Genomic DNA, 25,089 nt, shown 5'->3' on the forward strand with positions numbered 1-25,089 from the left:
AGATACAAGTTTTTCCAGATATCAGCAAAGTAACTCAAAAAAGGAGAAAATAGTTTTTAGGGCTGCGGCCTCGAATCCTTTCTTTAGGTGGCACCTTTAGATTAAAATTTGCATGTAGATGCCTTATCTCCTTAAACATGATTCAATATGTATTCTTTGAACCAGACAAATTGCGACAATTAATTATTGCTAAAGAAAGTGGTGGAGTCGTAGTTGTGAATGCGCCAGAGGGGAGCTGAAACCGCTGGCAGTGACCTGTCCCCTATCCTCTCAATTTAATTTGTTTGAGATTATTTTTTCTAATAGTCTTATATTATTGCCTTGTATCTTATGTATTATTTTGAAAATTATAAATAAAGAATAAAAAAAAAAGGAGTGGAGATGAAACGAGGTTTTAGCCACCGGCTTCTAAGTTTTGGGGCTGGCTCCTAGATTCATTGAAAATTTGTCAAGGGCTAGACTAACTGCTTTTCTGTATTTATTTGAAAAAATTATAAACTGCTCTATCCTACATTTCTAAGTAGTTTCCAAAACAGCAAACGTAATAAAAAAAATTTTTTTTTTACATAAAAATATTCTAACACAAATTAACACTAAACAAACAAAGCATAATGTATTCCTGCAGCAGTTAAAATACAGCAAATGTGATCAAATATATAATATCATGTTCATTGTTGATTTAATCTTGAATTGATAATGAATATAAGTGTTGGGCTGACTGGATGAACCATTCAGGTCTTTATCTGCCATCACTTACTGTGTTACTATGTAATTCTCCAGCTATGTCTTTTGACAACCACAGCAGCCTCCTTTTCTTCTTACTTTTATTATTTATTTATTTGTTGCATCTGTATCCCACATTTTCCCACCTATTTGCTGGCTCAATGTGGGGATGAAGATTGTGTGCTGTCCCGTGCACTCAGGCATGCTATGCTTTGGGTGAAGGGTTTACGTAGGGTCGTTGGGGTAGGCCTTTTTGAAGAGGTTGGTTTTTAGTGATTTCCTGAAGTTCAGGTGGTCATGGATTGTTTTCACAGCTTTTGGGAGGCCATTCCATAGTTGTGCACTTATGTAGGAGAAGCCAGATGCGTAAGTTGTTTTTTATTTCAATCCTTTGCAATTTGGGTAGTGTAGGTTTAGGTATGATCTAGCAGAACCGAATCTGTTTCTTGTTGGTAGATCTATGAGGTCTATCATGTATCCTGGGACTACACCATATATGATTTTGTGGACTACAGTGCAAATTTTGAAGATGATCCATTCTTTGATTGGGAGCCAGTGCCATTTTTCTCGAAGAGGTTTGACACTGTAGAAGCGTGTTTTGCTGAATATCAACCTGGCTGCTGTATTTTGGGTGGTCTGGAGTTTTTTTGTTAGTTGTTCTTTGCATCCCACGTAGATTCCGTTACAGTAACCTGCATGACTTAGGAGCATTGATTGCATTAGGTATCGAAAGGTTTCCCTTGGGAAGAAGGGTTTTAGTTGTTTGAGCTTCCACATTGCATAGAACATTTTCTTTATTACAGAGTTTACTTGGCTCTCAAGAGTTAGGTTGTGATTGAGTGTGACACCGAGTATTTTCAAACTGTCTGAAGTAGGGAGGATGTGTTCTGGGGTAGTTAATATTGTGGGTTTCTATTTGTTATGTTGAGAAGTGAGGATGAGGCAGTGTGTTTTTTCAGTGTTCAGTTTCAGTTGGAATGAGTTTGCCCAGGAGTCCATCTCTGTAAGCCACATTGAGCCTGCAAATAGGTGGGAAAATGTGGGATACAAGTGCAATAAATAAATAATGTTCAGGCCATCGTTGATTTTATTGGCTATTTCTTTCATGTCATGTCTGAAGGGGATGTAGATAGTAACATCATCTGCATAAATGAACAGGTTTAAGGCCTCGATTGGATAGGGACTGTGCCAATGGAATCATCATCATGTTGAAGAGTATTGGTGATAGTAGTGATCCTTGAGGTACACCACATACTGCTTTCGATGGTGGTGATATGTTTGAACTTGATTTTACTTGATAAGTACTGGTGGTTAGAAAACCTTTAATCCAATTAAGTACGTTTCCTTCAATCCCGAAGTGGCTGAGTAGCCTTAGTAGTATGTTGTGGTTTACCATGTCGAATTTAATTTATTTTATTTTTCTTACATTTGTACCCCGCGCTTTCCCACTCATGGCAGGCTCAATGCGGCAGGCAATGGGAGGGTTAAGTGACTTGCCCAGAGTCACAAGGAGCTGCCTGTGCCGGGAATCGAACTCAGTTCCTCAGTTCCCCAGGACCAAAGTCCACCACCCTAACCACTAGGCCACTCCTCCACGTATGCGCTCGACATGTCGAACTGGAGGAGGAGTATGCTTTTACCTATGGCTATCTCTTGCTTGAATTTGGCCAGGAGGGTGACTAGTACAGTTTCGGTACTATGGTGGGAGTGGAATCCTGATTGTGAATTATGTATTATTGAGAACTTGTCCAAGTATTCCATGAGCTGTTTAGTCACCAGACTCTCCATCATTTTTACTACTGGTGGGATAGATGCAACTGGGCGGTAGTTGGTGAGATCGTTTGTGCTTTTCTTGGCGTCTTTTGGTATTGGGTGAATAGGATGTTGCCATATTCCTCAGGGAAGAGACCTTGTTGTAACATGAAATTTAGGTGGGATGTGAGGTCTAGTATGAAGCGATTGGGGGCGGATTTTAGTAGATAACTGGGACATGTATCCAGTTTGCAGTGGGTCTTGGCAAATCTGTGAGTTGCTTGTCTAACTGATTCGGTGTTGATGAGATTAAATGTTGTCCAGAGACGGTCAGCTGGGTATCCGTCGGAGGTTAAGTCTAGTTCGTTGAAGAAGTTTTTATTTACTTTTGTAGCAAAATGGTTTGTTGCCTTTAAACTATCTCCTTTCAGCTTTTCACTTGCCTATATGCAAATGCTAGGAGTCTGAGTCTTCTCTGCTCATATCCAGCAGATTGCCAAGACCTGTCGTTTCTTTCTTTACAACATCCGTAAAATCCGCCCCTTTCTTTCCGAGCACTCTACCAAAACCCTCATCCACACCCTTGTCACCTCTCGTTTAGACTACTGCAATCTGCTTCTTGCTGGCCTCCCACTTAGTCACCTCTCCCCTCTCCAGTCGGTTCAAAACTCTGCTGCCCGTCTCATCTTCCGCCAGGGTCGCGTTACTCATACTACCCCTCTCCTCAGGACCCTTCACTGGCTCCCTATCCGTTTTCGCATCCTGTTCAAACTTCTTCTACTAACCTATAAATGTACTCACTCTGCTGCTCCCCAGTATCTCTCCACACTCGTCCTTCCCTACACCCCTTCCCGTGCACTCCGCTCCATGGATAAATCCTTCTTATCTGTTCCCTTCTGCACTACTGCCAACTCCAGACTTCGCGCCTTCTGTCTCGCTGCACCCTACGCCTGGAATAAACTTCCTGAGCCCCTACGTCTTGCCCCATCCTTGGCCACCTTTAAATCTAGACTGAAAGCCCACCTCTTTAACATTGCTTTTGACTCGTAACCACTTGTAACCACTCGCCTCCACCTACCCTCCTCTCTTCCTTCCCGTCCACATTAATTGATTTGATTTGCTTACTTTATTTATTTTTTGTCTATTAGATTGTAAGCTCTTTGAGCAGGGACTGTCTTTCTTCTATGTTTGTGCAGCGCTGCGTATGCCTTGTAGCGCTATAGAAATGCTAAATAGTAATAGTAGTAGTAAGATGGGAGAGTTGGAATATATTACACTAAATGAAAACTTGGATATAATAGGCATTACTGAGACCTGGTGGAAGGAGGATAACCAGTGGGACACTGTCATACCGGGGTACAAAGTATATTGTAGTGATAGGGTGGACCGGACTGGTGGAGGGGTAGCATTGTATATTAATGAGAGCCTTGACTCAGATAGATTACAAATTCAGCAGGACACAAATCACACCTTTGAATCATTGTGGGTTGAAATTCCATGTATAAAAGGGAAAAGGACGGTAATAGGAGTGTACTACAGTCCGCCTCGCCAGAATGAGCAGGTAGAAACAGAAATGATAAAAGAAATCAGAGACGCAAACAAAATGGGCAATGTGATAATAATGGGTGACTTCAATTATCCAATTATAGACTGGGTAAATGTAACATTGGGACACGCTAGAGAGGTACAATTCCTTGATGAAATCAAGGACAGCTTTATGGAGCAGCTGGTGCAGGAGCCGACGAGAGAAGGAAAAATTCTAGACTTGGTCCTTAGTGGAGCGCATGATCTGGTGAGGGACGTTATGGTACTGGGGCCGCTTGATAACAGTGATCATAATATGATCAGTTTTGATATCGACCTTGAAGTAACTATACACAGGAAGTCAAATACGTTAGCGTTTAACTTTAAAAAAGGAGACTATGATAAAATGAGAAGAACGGTTAAAAAAAAACTTAGGGGGGCAACTGAGAGAGTAAAAACTGTACAACAGGCATGGACGCTGTTCAAAAATACCATCCTGGAGGCCCAGGCCATACATATTCCGCGAATTAGAAAAGAAAGACGGAAGTCCAAAAGACAGCCGGCATGGTTGAAAAGTGAGGTGAAGGAAGCTATTAGAGCTAAAAGAAACGCCTTCAGAAAATAGAAGAAGGGAACCATCTGAAAATAACAAGAAGCAGCATAAGGAGTGTCAAAGCAAATGCAAGGCGCAGATAAAGAAGGCCAAGAGGGATTACGAAAAAAGATAGCATTAGAGGCAAAAAAACATAGCAAAAAACTTTTTCAGTATATTAAAAGCAGGAAGCCGGCAAAAGAATTGGTTGGGCCGCTGGATGACCCAGGGTTAAAAGGGGCGATCAAGCAAGATAAAGACGTAGCAGAGAGATTGAATGAATTCTTTGCTTCGTTCTTCACCAAGGAAGATTTGGGTGGGAAATGGTGTCGGAAATGGTATTTCAAGCGGACGAGTCGGAGAAACTTACTGACTTCACGGTAAACCTGGAGGACGTAATGGGGCAGTTCAGCAAACTGAAGAGTAGCAAATCATCCTAGAGTACTGATAGAACTGAAAAATGAGCTTGCTGTTAGTGATATGCAATTTATCCTTAAAATCGAGCATGGTACCGGAAGATTGGAGGGTGGCCAATGTAATGCCGATTTTTATAAATTTGTTCCAGGGGAGATCCGGGAAATTATAGACTGGTGAGTCTGACATCGGTGCCGAGGAAAATGGTAGAGGGTATTATCAAAAACAAAATTACAGAGCACATCCAATGTTTTTGAGTTAATATTATTATTATTATTGTATACTAGTAAGAGACTACCAGCTCCGGCGCCTCCAGAGATGATTCGACGCCAAGGAAGCGGCAGTGCCAAGAGGAGCGTTCCCCCTCGGTTGAAGAGGTGTCGCTGCGTCAGTCCATGGGTGCTTCGGTACCATCTTTTGGACCCGAGCAGCTTCCGGCACTGACACCCACACCAGCCCCCCTGCCTTTCCCAACAGCTGGCCTCGACGAGTGCCTCCGAGCCATCCTTCCAGGGATTCTGGAAGGGCTGATGCGCCAGGCTTTGCCGGCACCGTTGATGGAGGCGTCGGTGTGCTCTAGCCCGATGTCGAGGCCTCCGACACTGACGCGGCTTGCGGCACCGGTGTCGACCGCCACGCAGGTGGAATCCCCGTCGATGGAGGGAGCTTCATCCCTGCCGGCGCGGGAGTCCACCGCTCGACGCCATCATCGAGGACATGGTTCCTCGCAGTCGAGACGGGCCCGGTTCAGGTCTGAGCTGCAAGAGCTCATGTCCGACACCGAGGAAGAGGCCTCGGGGGGGGGGGGGGGGGAGGAGGAGGACCCCAGATATTTCTCTTCAGAGGAGTCTGAGGGCCTTCCCTCCGACCCCACTCCTTCACCGGAGAGGAAGCTCTCGCCCCCTGAGAGCCTCTCCTTTGCCTCTTTCGTCAGGGACATGTCTATTTGCATTCCCTTCCCCGTGGTCTCTGTGGATGAGCCGAGGGCTGAGATGCTCGAGGCCCTCGACTATCCATCACCACCTAGAGAGTCTTCCACGGTGCCGTTGCACAATGTCCTCAAAGAGACACTGCTTCGGAACTGGCTGAAGCCCTTATCTAACCCCACCATCCCCAAGAAAGCGGAGTCCCAATACAGGATCCACTCTGACCCAGAGTTGATGCGGCCCCAATTGCCTCATGACTCGGCGGTCGTGGACTCTGCTCTCAAGAGAGCACGGAGTTCGAGGGATACCACCTCGGCGCCCCCGGGGCGGGAGTCTCGCACTCTGGACTCGTTTGGGAGGAAGGCCTACCAATCTTCCATGCTCGTGACCCGCATCCAGTCATACCAGCTCTACACGAGCATTCACATGCGGAACAATGTGAAGCAACTGGCAGACCTGGTCGACAAGCTCCCTCCGGAGCAGTCCAGGCCCTTTCAGGAGGTGGTCAGGCAGCTGAAGGTGTGCAGAAAGTTCCTGTCCAGGGGTATCTATGACACCTGTGATGTGGCATCTCGAGCTGCGGCCCAAGGTATAGTGATGCGCAGACTCTCCTGGCTGCGTGCCTCTGACCTGGACAACCGCACCCAGCAACGACTGGCGGATGTCCCTTGCCGGGGGGATAACATCTTTGGCGAGAAGGTCTGGGGGTTTCTCTGGGGCTGGGATCTTCTCCGCCCCCCCCCCCCCCCCCGAATTCATTGTGCTGCTTCATAATGCCTATATGTTGCAGAAGTCTGGTAGGGGGGGAAAGGGAAATGGGACTTGATATACCGCCTTTCTGTGGTTTTTGCGACTACATTCAAAGCAGTTTACATATTATATGCAGGTATTTATTTTGTACCTGGGGCAATGGAGGGTTAAGTGACTTGCCCAGAGTCATAAGGAGCTGCAGTGGGAATCGAACCCAGTTCCCCAAGATCATTTGTTTGTGCTTTGCTTGGGACCTCGGAAAGGTAATGTGGCTTCCAAAGCTACACTAGCTCGCTGGGTCAAGGAGGCTAGCACATCTGCTTGTTTACTAGTGGGTAAACCACGTCCGGCTGGATTGTGAGTGCCTTCTACCTGAGCTGTCAGGAAATATGTAGGGTGGCGACATGGTCTTCCTTGCATACCTTCTCCAGAAACTACCGTTTAGATGTCTCCGCTCGTTCGGATAAATCTTTTGGAGTATCAGTTCCCAGCCGACTTTAGGACTGCTTTGCTACATCCCAAAAGTCTCTGGATTCATCTGCTGATGATACTAAGGAACAAAAAATTATTTCTTACCTGATAATTTTCTTTCCTTTAGTCGCAGCAGATGAATCCAGAGGCCCACCATTTTTTTTCGGCGATTCTTTCAGTTAGTTCTTTCTGTTGGAACTAGTTGCTGCATTTTTATATTTTAGATGAACTGTTATAATCAGTTTACATATTTGCAGTTCTTTGATTATCACTTTTCCCTGTGGGGAAGGAGAAATGTTATAATTCTGTTTTCTTCTGCTTTGTCATGAGAAATACTGACTGACCAAGGAGCATCCCATCCTATAAGACAGTGCAGTTTAGCACACTCTATCTCCACCTGCTGGTAGATGATCACAACCCACAAGTCTCTGGATTCATCTGCTGTGACTAAAGGAAAGAAAATTATCAGGTAAGAAATAATTTTTCATTCCTTTAGGTTTTCTTATTTAGTCTTTTGTTCTCTGTGTGCACCTTTCAATCTCCTAGTGGGCCAGCTGACTCCTCACAGGCTTCTCTTTAGAGACCTGCACGGGATTCCCGCGGGGACAGAAGCAGTTCTGCGGAGATCCCACGGGGACAGAAGCAGTTCCCGTGGGGACAGAAGCAGTTCCTGTGGGGTTCCCATGGGGACGGAAGCAGTTCCTGTGGGGTACCTGTGGGGTTCCCGTGAGGACGGAAGCAGTTCCTGTGGGGTTCTCGTGGAAGTGTATGCTACACTTGCGTCAGCCTCTCACCTACCGAGTACCAAGTTCTTGGCGTGCTGTCTCCTCCTCCTTGCTTTAACAGCACAGATGTGGAAAGTCTCCATTAAGGAGGTGGTAGAGATAGAAATGGTGGTAAAATTCAAAAAGGCATGGGATGAACACAGAGGATCTCTAATTAGAAAATGGAAGTTATAAAAAACCTGAACTTAAATGGCTGCATGTGTGTGGATGTGTCATGTGACACTTAGATGATGAACTAGGGCCGATACCGGGAGACCTCTACGGTCTTTGTCTCATATATGGCAATCTGGGTTAGGATGGGCTGGAAAGGGTTTAGACAGCAACTTTAGTGGCTGGAACGTGAGGACAATGCTGGACAGACATTTATGGTCTGTGTCCTGCAAATGAGAAGATGAATAGGCTTCAGTGGGCTTTGAGGGCAACTGCAGCAGTTGGAACATAAGGATAGGGCCGGGTGGACTCCTATGGTCTATGTCTCAGAAACGCCACAGACCATAATCAAGTATATAATATCACATTCATTATTGGTTTAATCATGAATTGATAATGATTGTGACTATTGGGCAGACTGGACCGATGCAGTTTTTATCTGCTGTAATTTACTATGTTACTATTAATCCTCTCTGCTCCCGGGCTGATGCGCAGACCTCAGCTCTGACATAGGCATGAGCATCAGATGTCACCTGACCTACTAGCGCATGCATGTGGTGACCTCTCAGCACACAGTGCCAGTGAATCAGAGAAGTCTTACATGTGCACACCAGTGTTCAGACTTTCAACTTCCGTTCCTTTCTTGCCTGCAGTGCTGCAGCTCAAACCCAGAGACTGAGAGAGCTGACAGGAATTTTTTTTAAATGTACCATTAAATTCTTGTGGGACTGGGTGAGGACAGGTTAAATTCTTGCGGGGACCGATAAGATTCACCACTGGGACGGGCTGGGATGGATTAGATTCTCTACGGGGTCGAATGGGGACAGGTTGGATTTCTGTCCCCGTGCAACTTTCTACGTCTCTTGCTTTGAATATCCTTTTGAGAAGTGTTTGTTTTAATTTTTTTGTTGTTTTTGCTTGCACCTTTCTGGCAAGCTTCTTTTCAAATTCTCTTCTGACCTGCCTTATTGCAGCTTAATATCTAATTTACCAATGTTCATGCATTTTCCTATCTTCTTCACTGGGATCTGCTTTACATTTGGTGAAAAACGTAGTTTTTAATAGCCTCATCTTACCATTGAAGCAGGCTGGCAGTGTTGTGGTGTTCTTTCTATCTTTTCTAATGCACGGAATGCATCTAGTCTGAGCTTCCAAGATGGTAATTTTAAAGAGTGTCCATGTTGCATGCAAATTTTTAACCTTTATGATCACTCCTTTCAATTTGTCATGGTTTACAGTTTTAAAGTTAATTGCTACTGCACTAGTTTTACTTATTGTTGTTCCCTCAGTAATTGTTAAATTGATGTTATGATCACTGTTGCAAAGCAATCCATACCACTTATACTACTTGTACCAGTGCCAACATAAATATGTAAAATATTGTTTTACACACTCAAGCAGAACATTTTTTGAACACATTAATCCAGGTAAATAGGCATGGTTGAAAGTTTTGTGCACTTTCAACCAAGCTAAAAATAAGTGTTTAAATTGTGTTTACGCTGAAGTATGCAGTGTGTATACATTTTTTTTCTGTCGTATTACGTATTGTTTTCCCTCCAGTCATCTGCCTACACAAATAGCAGGTACAGAGTTTGCATGTTATCAAACGTTATCACTGTTATCAAGCGGCCCCAGCACCATTACCTCCCGCACCAGATCATGCACTCCACTAAGGACTAGGTCTAGAAATTTTCCTTTTCGCGTCGGTTCCTGTACCAGCTGCTCCATAAAGCTGTCCTTGATTTCATATTTACCTAGTCAATATCGGGGTAGTTGAAATCACTCATTATTATTGTGTTGCCCAGTTTGTTTGCATCCCTAATTTCCTTTAACATTTCTGCATCCGTCTTTTCATCCTGGCCAGGCGGACGGTAGTACACTCCTATCATTATCCTTTTCCCCTTTACACATGGAATTTCAATCCACAGTGATTCCAAGAAGTGTTTTGTTCCCCTTTACACATGGAATTTCAATCCACAGTGATTCCAAGAAGTGTTTTGTTCCCCTTTACACAAGGAATTTCAATCCACAGTGATTCCAAGAAGTGTTTTGTTTCCTGCAGAAATGTCAATCTATTTGATTCAAGGCTCTTGTTAATATATAATGCTACCCCTCCACCAATTCGATCCACCCTATCACTACGATATAATTTGTGCCCTGGTATGACAGTGTCCCATTGGTTATCCTCCTTCCACCAGGTCTAATTTTTCATTTAGTGCAAAATATTCTAACTGTCCCATCTTATTTCTAAGGCTCCTGGCATTCGCATATAGGCATTTCAAACTGTGTTTGTTGCTCCTATTTACATCATGCTTAGTACTTGACAGTACTAATTTGCAATCTTTTGTCTGATTTTTATTTTTATTTAGAGACACCTGATCTACTACGGTCTCTTTTAAACCTCACTATCAGCATACCCTATCTTCCCTGTTTTGGTGATATCTTTGAAAGGTACCTTATCCTGAACCATGTGCTTTTGAGCGACTGTCTGCCTTCCCCCCATTTCTAGTTTAAAAGATGCTCTATGTCCTTTTTAAATGCCGATGCCAGCAGCCTGGTTAAGGTGGAACCCATCCTTTCAGAATAGGCTCCCCCTTCCCCAGAAAGTTGCCCAGTTCCTAACAAATCTAAAACCCTCCTCCCTACACCATCGTCTCATCTACGCATTGAGACTCCGGAGCTCTGCCTGTCTCTTGGGCTCTGCGCATGGAACAGGTAGATTTTCAGAAAATGCTACCCTAGAGGATCTGGATTTGAGCTTTCTACCTAAGAGCCTAAATTTGGCTTCCAGAACCTCTCTCCCACATTTTCCTATATCATTGGTACCCACATGTACCAAGACAGCTGACTCCTCCCCAGCACTATCTAAAATCCTATCTAGGTGACGCGTGAGGCCCGCCACCTTTGCACCAGGCAGGCAAGTCACCAGGCGATCCTCACGTCCACCAGCCACCCAGCTATCTATATGCCTAATGATCGAATCACCAACTACAACAGCTGTCCTAACCTTTCCCTCCCGGGCAGCACTTGGAGACATATCCTCGGTGCGAGAGGATAGTACATCCCCTGGTGGGCAGGTCCTGGCTACAGGAGTACTTCCTACTTCACCAGGATGATGCTCTCCTTCTAGGAGACCTCCCTCTTCCAAAGTAGCACAGGGGCTACCAGACTGGAGGTGGGACTTCTCTACAACATCCCTGTAGGTCTCCTCTATGTACCTCTCTGTCTCCCTCAGCTCCACCAAGTCTGCTACTCTAGCCTCAAGAGAACGGACACATTCCCTGAGAGCTAGGAGCTCTTTGCATCGGGCACACACATATGACATCTCACCAACTGGGAGATAATCACACATGTGACACGCAATGCAAAAGACTGGATAGCACCCCTCTCACTGCTGGACTGCTGACTCCATCTTAGTGTTTTTGAGTTTTTCAATAATTTAAAACTTGCTACAGTATTAACGATATTAGCCTAATATAAAAGTGTCTTTTAGTTTATATAGTATATTGTGTGATTTAGTTAGTGTTTCCTTCTTAGATGGTAATGAAATGTATTTAAAACTCTGTAAGATCACTCCTTGCTTGCTACCCTAATTACAATAACTGACTATAAATGAAGAGTTGTCCTAGGGGTGGGAGGGAAGACAACTAGATCCTGCAGTGTCTGCTAGATTCTACCTGTTAATGGCTGTGGTATAAAGTTTTTAAAACTAAATGGAAAAGACTATGGAGATTAGTTGATAAAATTTGCTTTTTATATTTTTATTTTGCCTAACACTAACCTACAATTCCTCCTTTAAACCCCAATCTTTAAGTTCCCAAAGCACAAAGCAAAATAGCGTTCACTTACCAGAGAAAAGTTCTCTTCTCTCGGAATTTCCCCCAGTTTCTAATTTAAAAGCCGCTCTATCTCCTTTTTAAATGACGATGTCAGCAGCCTGGTCCCACCCTGGTTAAGGTGGAGCCCATCCTTTCAGAATAGGCTCCCCCTTCCCCAGAATGTTGCCTAGTTCCTAACAAATCTAAAACCCTCCTCCCTGCACCATCGTCTCATCCACGCATTGAGACTCCGGAGCTCTGCCTGTCTCTTGGGCCCTGCGCGTGGAATGGGTAATACTTCAGAAAATGCAACCTTAGAGGTTCTGTATTTGAGCTGTCTACCCAAGAGCCTAAATTTGGCTTCCAGAACCTCTCTCCCACATTTTCCTATATCATTGGTACTCACATGTACCAAGACAGCTGGCTTCTCCCCAGCACTATTTAAAATCCTATCTAGGTGACACGTGAGGTCCGCCACCTTCGCACCAGGCAGGCAAGTCACCAGGCGATCCTCACATCCACCAGCCACCCAGCTATCTATATGCCTAATGATTGAATCACCAACTACAACAGCTGTCCTAACCCTTCCCTCCCAGGCAGCACTTGAAGACATTTCCTCTGTGCGAGAGGATAGTACATCCCCTGGTGGGCAGGTCCTGGCTACAGGAGTACTTCCTACTTCACCAGGGTGATGCTCTCCTAGGATTCCTCCCTGCAAGGTAGCACAGGAGCTACCAGAGTGGAGGTGGGGCATCTGTACAACATCCCTGTAGGTCTCCTCTATGTATCTCTCTGTCTCCCTCAGCTCCACCAAGTCTGCTACTGTAGCCTCAAGAGAACAGACACGTTCTCTGAGAGCTAGGAGTTCTTTGCATCGGGCACACACATATGATCTCACCAACTGGGAGATAATCACACATGTGACACTCAATGCAAAAGACTGAATAGCACCCCTCTTGCTGCTGAACTGCTGACTCCATCTTTGTATTTTTGAGTTTTTCAATAATTTAAAACTTGCTACTGTATTAAGGCTATTAGCCTAATATAAAAGTGTCTTTTAGTTTATATAGTATATTGTATGATTTATTTAGTGTTTCCTTCTTAGATGGTAATGAAATATATTTAAAACTCTGTAAGAGCACTCCTTGCTTGTTACAATAACTGACTATAAATGAAGAGTTGTCCTAGGGGTGGGTGGGAAGACTAAACTAGATCCTGCTGTGCCTGCTAGTCTGTCTGTTATTGCTGTGGTACAAAGTTAAAGTTTTAAAACTAAGGGGGAAAGACTATGGAGATTTGTTGATAAAATTTGTTTTTGTATATTATTATTTTGCCTATCACTAACCTACAATTCCTCCTTTAACCTCCAATCTTTAAGTTCCCAAAGCACAAAGCAAAATAGTGGTCACTTACCAGAGAAATGTCCTTTTCTCTCAGAACTTCTCAGAAAATTTTACCTCTACAGGCTGTAGCCAGTGCAGTCTCAAATCCACTTTTAAGTTTATGAAAAGAAAGTTCTAACCATAAGTATTGGGGTAGGGAATTCCAAAATGAAGCATCAGTAATACTGAAAAATGGTACTTTAGTGTCCAATATATAATGTGCCTGAAGGATTGGACAATAAGAAGATTTTGCTAAGATGATCTAAGCACTCTGGAAGAGGACTGTGGAATCAAGAGATGAGTCAGGAATTAGGGGAGATTCGTATAGTAAGTTTTGTGGACCAGAGTTAGAATTTTGAAGGTATATGATAGGGAGAGCCAGTGTTCCTCCTGAACTTTGGGGTGGGATTATGTGATCAAATTACCTAGTAGACAATGACACGGGAGCGGAGACATATGGTGAACCGCGGTTAAACCGTGGGAATGGAAGAAAGTTTCTGTTTTATTGCGGGTGCAAAAAGAGGTTATTTCCCCACCCCGCAGGAGCGGTAATAACCCCTGCAACCGCAGTAAAACGGACGCCTACCTTTTTTTCTGTCTGTTCTGCAGTGTTCATTCATTGCTGCTTGTCGGCTGCTTGCTCTGCCTCCTCCATGCTGCTTTAGCTGCAGGGCAGGCAAGAAATGCACCTACTAGTGTGACATCATCACTAAGAGTATCCCTGATTGGCCTCTCTTGAGTCACTTCAAATTTGTTTACAATTCCCATTGGTGCAGCTCAGAGATGTCAGGAAAGGACTGCCTCTCCTTTGTGGACTCACTGCACGTGCACTGCAGGCAGGAGGTTCAGTGTGCTCACCTCAATCTGTGCAGCATTCCTGATCGCAGCCTGTGGTCCGCTCCAATCCGACAGCCTCAGCTTAGCTGCCCAGCTGCTGTCCTGATACTGCTGATAGATTTCAGCCGCCCGCAACCCTCCCCGCGATCTGAGAGGTTAAGAGGAGAGCCCTTGGCTGGCACAGCCAGAGACCTTGCTGAAGAAGACGTGCACTACGTCTTACCGGTAAGACTATAAGAAGCAGTTTGTCAGATAATGAAAGACTTTGGGGCTGGGCCCGAGGGGGAGGACGAGTGAATGGTTTGGAGCAGAGGGCAAAGGGGGGCATTGCCTCCCCAAACACTGCTGCACAGAGTGCCTGATTCTCTCTCCCCTGCGCGTTCCAGTATCATTCTGATCTCTCTCTCTCCTCCTCCTTCCCTGTTCAACTTTGTAGTTTCTTGTCCTCCCTGCTTCTGCTCCCTCCCTCAAACCCCTCTCCCCCTCCCCCTCCCACAATCTTCCAGACCGAAGGCAGTGATTAGGACAGGATGCAGGTGTCACAAGGAGGTTTAATAGACAGGAATGGAAGTGAACCTATCTAGTCCACACATACACTGTAAGCAGCAAGGAAGCCAGTTAGGTTCATCTCTGTTTCTACTTCGCGCATTCGTCATCCAGTATACGCAAAACAAGGCAAGCAAACCTATGACCTGCTGTGAGGAGGTTTAATCGACAGGAGTGGAAGTGAGCCACTCCTGTCCACTGTAAGCAAGGAGGCCAGTTTGCTTAATCTCTGTTTCCACTCCCCCAGCGTCATCCAGTACACTCAAAACAAACCAAGCAAATCTGTTGTCGTTCTTTTATGGTTGGTCCCATCTGTAACACGTCTAAATCTGTTTTAGTTGGATAGGCAGTGCCTTAAAAGGTAGAGGACAAAAGATTTTTTTTTTTGTATTATTGCATTTGTATCCCACATTTTCCCACCTATTTGCAGGCTCAATGTGGCTTACATAATACCGTGATGGTGATCGCCAATTCCGGTATGAAAAATAGTGTTCAAGAGTGGTATAGAATTCAAGAGTGGTATTGCGTTACAGTTCATTTATAGGGAGTGCTTCATATTTGCTGAATGGATTTGCTGAATGGAAGCAGGGAAGGGTGGTTCTTGTAGTGGGTCAGGGAGGGAATGTAGGGGAGGGGATCAATTGGTGAAAGCAGGGGAGGATGGGGGGGGATGTATCTTCTATTTTTGCTTTACTATTCATTTTTATACTGTAATAAAAAGATTTAAATATAAAATCATCTGTTGAGGCTTCTATGGATGGGGACAGAGTTCGCGGGGACGGGGACAGAGTTCACAGGGGTGGGGATGGGGACAGAGTTTGCGGGGACGGGAACAAACTTTGTCCCCGCGTCATTCTCTAATTTTAACTGAATAAGGACTTGTCAGGAAAAGATGTTTAGTGACAAATTTTGTTTGAACATTTTAGCATGCCCAAAGTATGTAAAACTTTCAAAATATGTAAATATTGCTAAAACACTCTCCCTAGGATTCTATCAAAATTGCTTGATCAATTTGAGTAATGAGCCAATTAACATGAATAACTGGGTGCTAACAACCAATTATTGTTAATTGACATGCATTAAAATTTGTGTGTGCACCTGACAGTGTGCTATTCTATAAGGCTCGGCACCTAAGTCTATGAGTGCATTACTCACAAGGGGGTGTAGCCATGGACATGTCAGGGGCGTTCCGAAAAGTTGCATGTGGAATTATAGAATACGGCTTCAGCATGCCTAACTTGGGCACCAGGTTTCAGCAGTTGTTATGTCTGGTACCTAAAGTTAGGAATGGGAATCAGCGCTAAGCCCGATTCTATAAAGTATGTACCCTTTGTAGAATTTTGCTTAATGCTGATTTTTTCTGTACTGAATTTTGAGTGCCATTTCCTGATTCCAGTCACAGTCCTTTATGTCTGTCATGTAACATTTGCAGTGAATCACAAAAAAATTTCAACCCTGTGAAATTCACAACCCTTTCCCAAAAATACTTACACACCTAGTAAAACTCAGTTTTTGTCTATTTATTAAGCCACAATTAAAATTAAATTTTGTAGAAAAGATGTTGTACAGAGTACATCATTTTCAAATTAAAAATGGATTTGCTCTGTATAGCATCTTTTCTACAGAAAAGTTATTTGGATTATTGTCCTCTTTCTAATTAGCAATTTGGTTATTGTAATGCCCTTTTTTTTTCCTTTTTTTTTTTTAACCAAGGCCTTTGGATAGCTGACAAAGCATTTACAGCTTATTCAAGACATTGCAGTTAAACTTGTGACAGGCTAGGCATTTCAAAGAGTAGTTACTGACATTTCTTTTATATCTTCCTTTTCTTTTAGATCGAGAAGAACAGTACATCATTTTAATTTTTGAGAATGGCCTTGATGTTCTCACAAATGGAATATTTGAAAAGATTATAGTTGACATTGGCATCAAGAATGGCATTTCTGATTTCTTCAAGAAAATTACGTTTGAAGAAGCCAATAATAGGCTTGTTGCCTTTACAAAATCCCGTGGAGAAAACTCTGCAGGAGCCTTAGTTCAAGCAGAAAATACAGTAAAAAATGTAATAACTTTATATGTGTATGTATATATATACCTGCACATGCATTTTTTAACTATGTAATGAATGGACACCGTCTGGTAGTTTTGTTCCTATTTCAAAAACAATGAATTTATATGGTGTGATCAGGGACATAGATAGTATTTTGTCATTATTACTATTTGAATATATGTCGCAATGTTTGTTTAGTAAGGAATACATATATTCTCACATTGCACAATAGGGCAAATCTTTTTTATATAGAACCATGTTAGTGGCTGTCAATTGCACTGACAGGGAGTGGGTTCCTCCTCCCTCCCAAGACAGAGTTCCACTTGAATAGTTTTGAGGGTGTCCCTCAAACAAAGTTAGAAGAAATGTGACAAGAATGATTCTTTAATATTTTTAGTTAGTTCAAGGTGAGTTAATCAAAATTTATCATGACTTCAGTATGTTCAATTTCTCCACCCCTGAACACAGCACATGGTTTTTGTCATTTTGAAGAATACTAAATAAGAATATAAGTAGAGTTTTTTATGACTTATGATTATAAAGAGCTTCCTACATTCATGAAGGTTTTGCCTTACAAGTAGGTATGTCTGTTGTTTGACTGAAGCCTTTTTTCTCCACTTTATATATTTACATGGTAATATTACATGACATTTATAGAGATACAGAATATATTTATGTAGAAATTGATTTATGAATAGAGTTCTACAGATTCCTTATATTAAAGGTAAGAAATCACCCAGTATTATAGTGCTGCCCAATTTGCTAGCTTTCCTAACCTCTGTAAACATTTCTTCATCCGTCTGTGCGTTCTGTCCTGGCGGACAGTAGTACAGCCCTATAAGAATACTCCTTCCCTTCACACATGGAATTTCTATCCATAATGATTCCACGCTGCTATCTGTGTCAATTCCCTTTTTAACATATAGCGCAACCCCCCCCCCCCCCTTCCAATTTGATCCTCTGTGTCATTGCAATTCAATTTGTACCCTGTTAACTCAGTGTCCCATTGATTGTCCTCTTTCCACCAAGTCTCTGAGATGCCTATTATATCTACCTCATTATTTAGTGCTGTATATTCTAACTCTCCCATCCTATTTTTTAGGCTTCTAGCATTTGTATACAGGCACTTCAAATTGTTTTTCCCTTTGATCTACAAGCTGCAAAAATTGCTGATAACACACACCACATTGAGGCGCAGGAAATGGGCACATAACAGATTTGGAAGCAGTAGGCCAAGCTACAGCGCAGAAATGCTGACCTAATGGACCTGATTTGTGAACAAGAAGAATGGAGTAAGCGCAGTAATCGCCTGCTCATTGGACTACCCAAGACTGAGAAAGACCTGATGGCTTTCTGTGAATGGGAGCTGCCTGAGGGCCTGGGCCTCGAGGGAGAGCACCGTTGGATTGGGATTGCACATGGTTCAGGGTGTTAGGCCTTGCCCTTTTACATTCCATGCCTTGAATTATACTGACAAGATGATGCTATTGCATGCCTACCGTGCTAAGAAGGGACTGGAACTCTGGAGTGCTAAGCTACTGTTTGAGGGTTTCTCTGCAAATGTGGCAGCTTGGTGGCAAGAATTTGTGCCCTATTGCTCGCATCTATTCGACTGCAGATTACGGTTCACTCTGCAGTATCCAGCACGGTTTTGAGTGTATCACCAGGACACTATCAAGCTGTATAACACTGTGGCTGAGGTCAAAGCATTTCTTCATACACTGACTTGTCTGAGTGACATTTGTCTTTGTCTACACAGAGGACTACAATGTGCTCTGCCTAGTCCCCTTTCTTGGGGGGAGTGGCCTCTTCTTTTTTTTTTTTTTTGGACCATTGCTAATTACAGTGGTGATTTTGCATTTCAGTATTGGGGGGTCTTCCCCGTCTATGCTTGCATTTTTCTATTGTGTATGAGGTACCATGGAGACTTTGTTAGCATATAGAGTTGGGCTCCTGTGATTCTGCTGGTATCTGGATCATAGATCCTTTTCCTTTTTCTGTTGTTTTAAACTTTTTTGTGAAGTGGAGGGGAAGGGGCTGCTTGGACTATGGTTGATGGGGGTGGCACTTAGAATATGTTGCCTGCAAAAGGAGGGGGGGTTGTTAGTTTGGGTATTGTAGTTTCGGGGGGGGGGGGGGTGTATGTGTGTTGTGTGCATGATGCGTGTGTGTTTGAGAGCGTGGGAATGGTGGGAAAATATGTCCATGAGCGGTGCTGTAGGGGTACATCTGTGCACTATATTCTAGTCCTGGGATGGTTTGTGTTGGGAGGTGGAAGAGTATGGGCTGGGGCCCTCTCACCATTTTTTGTTTGGTGTCTGGCAGTGTTTGCATGGTATTATGTTGTGCTGCTATGGGTACTTTGAAAGTTATTTCTTTAAATATTTACGGGATCCACTCTCCTATCAAGGGAACTAAATTGCTTAACTTTTTAAAAAGGAAACAGGTGGAAGTAGTCCTCCTCCAAGAGACCCATCGTTCAGATTTTGAACTTAAAAAATTGCTTAGAGACTGGGTGGGAGAGGTGTGGCCTCCACTTTTAATTGTAGGCAGTGTGGGGTAACTATTTTGGTGCTGAAGGGAATTGATTTTGATGCCCATAAGGTGGTGACTTATCCTCAAGCCGACAGTGGTAGTGGTTGGGGAGGCTAAGGGGGACAAGCTATTGTTGGGTAATATTTATGCTCTCAACGTGTACGATCACTATCTCTTTTTGTTTTTTTTTCTCCAAGTTGTTGGGGTTGCTGGGTCAACATGATTCCTATCCTATCTTTCTGGAAGGTGACTTCAACATTGTGGTGAACCCCTTGATGATCCTCCTATGAATAACCATTATAGCTGGGGGGGGGGGGGGTGAACCTTTCTCACCTTAAACTTCTAGATGATTGGCGTACTGTGCATCTCTTGAATACCAACTTTAGTTATTATTCTCAAGTCCATGATGTATATGCCAGAATTGATTATTTTTGAATTTCAGAATTTCTTTTTTCATCTTTGGCTTTAGCTGATATAGTACTTTCTGCTTTATCTGACCATTCTGCTCTAGAGTTGCATCTCCATTCTAGTTTCAGTCCCACCGATCACATCTGGAAGTTGAACCCAGGGCGCGCGCGGGCCCCCCCCCCCCCCCCGGACCTGCCCGCTCCATCCCCGATTCTCCGGCGCTTTAAATTTACCTCTCTCCGCCTCCAGCTCGGACGTCTGCGCAGCGTCAGTGAAAGTGCTGCCTGTCTGACGTCTCTCCACCAGCCTTCCCTTCGCTCATTTGTTTCCTCTGTGTCCCGCCTTCTTCTGACATCATTTCCTTGAGGACGGGACACAGAGGGAACGAACGAGTGAAGGGAAGGCTGGTGGAGAGACGTCAGACAGGCAGCGCTTTCACTAACGCTGCGCAGACATCGGAGGCGGCGCGAGGTAAATTTAAAGCGCTGGAGAATCGGGGATGGAGCAGAGGAGTAAGGTTTTTTTTGTTTTGTTTTTTTATACAACTCGACGGCGCGGCGCCCTTGAAGGCAGGCACCCCCTGCGGCGCTTACCGTGTTGGCACGGCCCTGGTTGAACCCATTCTGGTGCTAAGATCGTAATTTCCAATAATATGTATGGAAGGCCTGGCAAGAATTTTTGGAAGAGAGTGGCGGGGAAGGTGGGGGAGAATATGCAGCGGTTTCTGCCACTACCATTTAGGAAACGGCTAAGGCTGTATTGAGAGAGGAAGTAATTTCTTGTATCAGTCATGTTAAAAACGAAGAGATGCTCAGATGTCTGCTATCACAATTCGATACGATTCTTTACATAAAAGACATATTGCTACATTAAATGTCATGGAATAGGAGGAAATATACCTTGTGTGTAGGGCCTTGGGATGCTTTGTTGGCCCAGAAGGCTAAGTATAATATCATGGTTTATAAATATAAATTGTGCAAATGGGGAAATCATTCAGGTAAGGTTCTGGCTAATTTGGTCAGACTCAGTTGAGTATGGGAGTATGTTACTAAAGTGAGTGCAGGACCTCATGTTTTGATGGACCACACATCGATTGCACAAGCATTTCTAGATTTTTATCAGCAACTTTACAGTCTTGAATCTTCTGATGTTGCTCTCAGGGATGGTTTCTTTGCAGGGCCAGCTCTCCTGCAGCTGACCTTGAGGGACGTGGCTCATCTGAATCTTCCCATTACGATCCTGGAGATCAAACAGGCTATTCACAATTTGAAATCTGCCAAGTCTCCTGGCCCTGATGGGTTCAGGAGCAATTATTCTGACGGCGAATTTAGTGGCGGAACCTATGCGAGTTAAGTTTTAGAAGTTTTCGGCTACAGGCTCCATGGAGTTGTATCAAAATCGTGCCCATGTTGTACTGCTTCCCAAGCCTGGAAGAGACCCAGAACTTGTGGGGTTTTACTGGCTTATCTCCCCTCTTAATCAAGATCTTAAGTTATCATCTGTTTTGCATCCAGGCTAAATTAGGCTCGCCCCAAATTAATTCATGATGATCAAACAGGGTTTGTTTTGGGTCGGTATGCTTCTACCAATGTGCTTCACATGTTGCTGGTTTTTAAGGGGTAGGTGGGGGCTTCTTGCAGTGGATCCGGGCACTCTATTCGGCCCTGGAGGCCCAACTTTTGTTGAATGGGATTCTCACGACTTTGTTTCCTTTATGATGGGAAACTAGACAGGGTTGCCCCTGCTTCTTTTCATCTTGACATTAGAACCTTTGGCAATTTATTTATCTATTAATTTACTTACTTACTTACTTACTTACCTTACTTACTTACTTATTTATTGCATTTGTAGCCCACATTTTCCCACCTATTATGTGGGGACTCAGGTGTTTCGTATTTGTCTCGGCACTGCCAAACAAAAAAATTCATCTTTTTGCAGATTATACATTACTTTTCTTAGGGGATCTTGTCCGGTACTTAAAGATGGTGATGATAATTTTTAAACTGTTTGGATCTTTCTCTGGTTTAAAAATAAACTATGATAAGTCTGAAATCTTTTGCAAGTGCTCTTTTGATAGGCATAGTTTACCGACAGTGTGGTGATGGGCCCCAGCCATTATCAAATATTTGGTGATTTACTTATGTGCTGACACTAAGTTGTTATACAAGTTGAATGTGTTAGATAAATGGATGCTATCAAGAAGTTGTGTGAAAGATGGAAAGATTTGCCTTTGTCCCTGTTAGGGCGCAGTGCCTTAATTAAAATGGTGGCCTTGCCTAAACTGCTGTATCCATTTCAAATGGTCCCCTGTTGGATCACCAATAAAGATGAGTGATGGCTTAAGTGTTATATGTCAGTTTCTGTGGAGGGGTAAGGTGGCCCATATTAGCCTTGGTAAATTGGCATTTCCTAAGGATAAAGGGTGCCTGAATACGCCTGATATCCAGTTGTATAATGTGGTGGCTCTTAAGCTTTGGGTTCATGAACTGTACAGTGGTCAACAGAAGCTTTTTTCCTCCTAATATTAATGTTCTTTTAACCACAGGTTATGATCTCTGCCCCATGGCGTTGGCAGTGTGAATTGGAATGGTAGTACTTCTGTTATTTTTTCCCCTCTTCGTAAAGCGTGGGTCTGATGGAAAGTGGCATTGGAGGAGGTTGCCTAAAATGTCTCCTTTTTTGGCCTTAACTGGCAACCCATATTTTGAGCCAGGGCTCATCCCGGAAGGTTTTCAAGTTTGGAGATCACAGGGGTGCGCTCTGCAGTTGGATCAGGAGACTTTTTTCCATCTTTTGCTGAAATTCGGCATAAGTGGCACATACCTAAGAAACATTTCTTTTTATATTTTCAAGTACGCCATTATTTTCATGCATTGCGGAGTAGGTAGGAGGAGGAGGATGATCTCCGGTTGTGGGAGGTGGGTGATGATTTCCAGTCTCTACCTTGGAAATGTAATACTCTTTCTATCTGGTATGGGGAGGGCCAATTTGTTGAAGTGGATACCTCTTGATGCCATGGCTCAGAGTGGGCCGCTGACCCTGGCCCTGGATATTACAGGGTCTGAACTGGCCATGGTGTGGCCAGCACAGTGAGCAATTTACAACCTGACCAAGGTTGATTCTTTTTTGCTCTGTTGTTTTGTTGGCCTTCTTGCTGTCGATATAAATAAAGATTTTTTTTTAATGATTTTGCTGGAATGATCATTCTGTCCTATTTTATTTTTGTAGTTCCAATTTTCCATTTCCTGATATTATACTATTGTTGTAATCCACCAAGGTCTACTAGTTAAGGCAGTATAGCAAATTTCTTTTAAATAAATAATCACATAGAGTCCAGGGACTGTTGTATACAAACTTTCGTAACCTAGTTCAATCACTGGTATTAAGCCACCTAGACTACTGTAACGGAATATACACAGGATGCAAAGAACAACTTCTAAAGAAATTCCAAACCACCCAGAATACAGCAGCCAGATTAATCTATGGAAAAACAAAATTTGAGAGTTCTAGACCACTTTGTGAGAAACTACACTGGTTTCCAGTAAAGGAACAAATTACTTTTAAAATTTGCACCCTGGTCCATAAAATTCTTTATGGTGAAACCCCAGGTTACATGGATACCCTTATCAATCTGCCATCTAGGAATTCTTGTAGATCATCCCGTTCATATTTAAACCTCCTTCATCCTACCTGTAATGGTCTCAAATATAAATCCACTTACGCTTCCACCTTTTCTTTTATTAGCACTCAACTATGGAATGCATTACCTAAATCTGTGAAGACTATTCATGATCATCTCAACTTCAGAAAATCTCTTAAGACCAGCTTATTTGGAAAGGCTTACCCTAATGGACCCGTCTTAAATCCATAATTCCTGGAATACAGCTAATTTATGGAACTGATGGACTCTATTACCCTTCCCCTCTTTTCCCTCATCCCTTGTAATTATGATCCTTCCTAGTCACCTTGTTTGTTTGTTTACCGGATTGGCGATTGCCTTTATGGATTGATGTTAACCACATTGAGCCTGCCGACGGGTGGGAAAATATGGGGTATAAACGTTATAAATAAAATTCAGATCCCTAGCCTTGAATCACCTGAAAATGTCTCTCAAATCCTTCTGGATTCCAAAAAAGATTGCACAGAAGATCCTTATGGCTTTACGGGAAAGAGGTGTGATAGAAAAGGCCTGAACCCCTCTTCCTGTTCCACAAACAGGGCAGTTTTATAACTGGGCACTTGCAGTTATTTATTTTATTTTACAGCACTTATACCCCACAATTTCCCACCGCTGGCAGGCTCAATGTGGCTCACAACATTTAAATAACAGATAGACAAGTACAATAAATGGAAAGGGATAAGTGAGGTGGAAAGATAAAGATAAGTTATGTGAGTCTTGTGCAGATAAGTGGTGCCTTAATTGGCATTTACTGTACATGCGCAATTGCACTAAGCACCATTCTATAAGGGAGTGCATGGTGTGTAACTGCAAGGGGGCGTACATGTGGCTGGAGCATGGGCCGGTCTCCTTAGGTGTATACGTTATAGAATAAGTGGCACGCACTGAATGGCGCGCTTAAGCACACCAACCTATAACAGCCATAGACCTGGCATAAGTGTGCATGCCTAAATATAGGCACGTTGATGTGCTAGTATTGTATAACAGAATCTTGGCACCAAGATGCTGTTACAGAATTGGTGCTCAGCGAGTGGCAACAGGTGTCAAGTTATAGAATTGCCCCTAAATTGCTCAAATACTTTGAGTTATGCCTCAAAATGAACTCTGCTAGAGTTCACCATAACTCGGTTGGAGCTTATAACTTCCCGGGAGGTCTTGTTTTTGGTGGCAATAACCTCAGCACAGAATCAGCAAGTTCCAGGCCTTAGTGATGGATATATCCTATGCAGAACTTTTCTGAAATAGGATGGGTGTGCCCAACAACCCAAGGAAGTATCGAACTTCCACGTTAACCAGTCATTCATCCTTCCAGCATCCCCAGGCCACATGCCCCTAATAATGAATTTGCTTTAGATTTTGAAAGAGATTTAACCTTAAGTTAACTCCAGCAAATTAGGACCTGCTGTGCTCAAGAGGACAGTGTCTAGTTGACTAGAAGATCGCATCTCCTTCATTTATGTCCCGGCTGGCTTGATCCTTAATGTTGGTGCTTTATATTCTCTTCTATCCCTTCAGCTCATGAAGACTTTGAACAGACCGATTTCTGAGGCACACCAATACTTACCTTTTCTTCTGAATGAATTTCATTTACCACCACCCTGTCATCTGTCAGTCAATCAGTCTCTGATCCAGTTCACTATCTTGGGTCCCAGCCCTAGGACACTCAGGGGCTCATTTTCAAAGCACTTAGCCTTCCAAAGTTCCATAGGTTTCTATGGAACTTTGGAAGGCTAAATGCTTTGAAAAT

General features: G+C 43.4%; 1 protein-coding gene across 1 annotated transcript in view; it reads left to right on the forward strand.

Annotated features, from left to right (window-relative positions):
- Positions 1–25,089, forward strand: part of SENP6 (SUMO specific peptidase 6) — a 344,871-nt gene that overhangs the window by 211,661 nt on the left and 108,121 nt on the right. Inside the window, 1 exon segment of the mRNA XM_030199054.1 lies at positions 16,506–16,732. Coding sequence (XP_030054914.1) covers positions 16,506–16,732 — 227 coding nt within the window.

The sequence above is a fragment of the Microcaecilia unicolor genome, chromosome 3, assembly GCF_901765095.1.
Source record: "Microcaecilia unicolor chromosome 3, aMicUni1.1, whole genome shotgun sequence".
Lineage (NCBI taxonomy): Eukaryota > Metazoa > Chordata > Amphibia > Gymnophiona > Siphonopidae > Microcaecilia > Microcaecilia unicolor.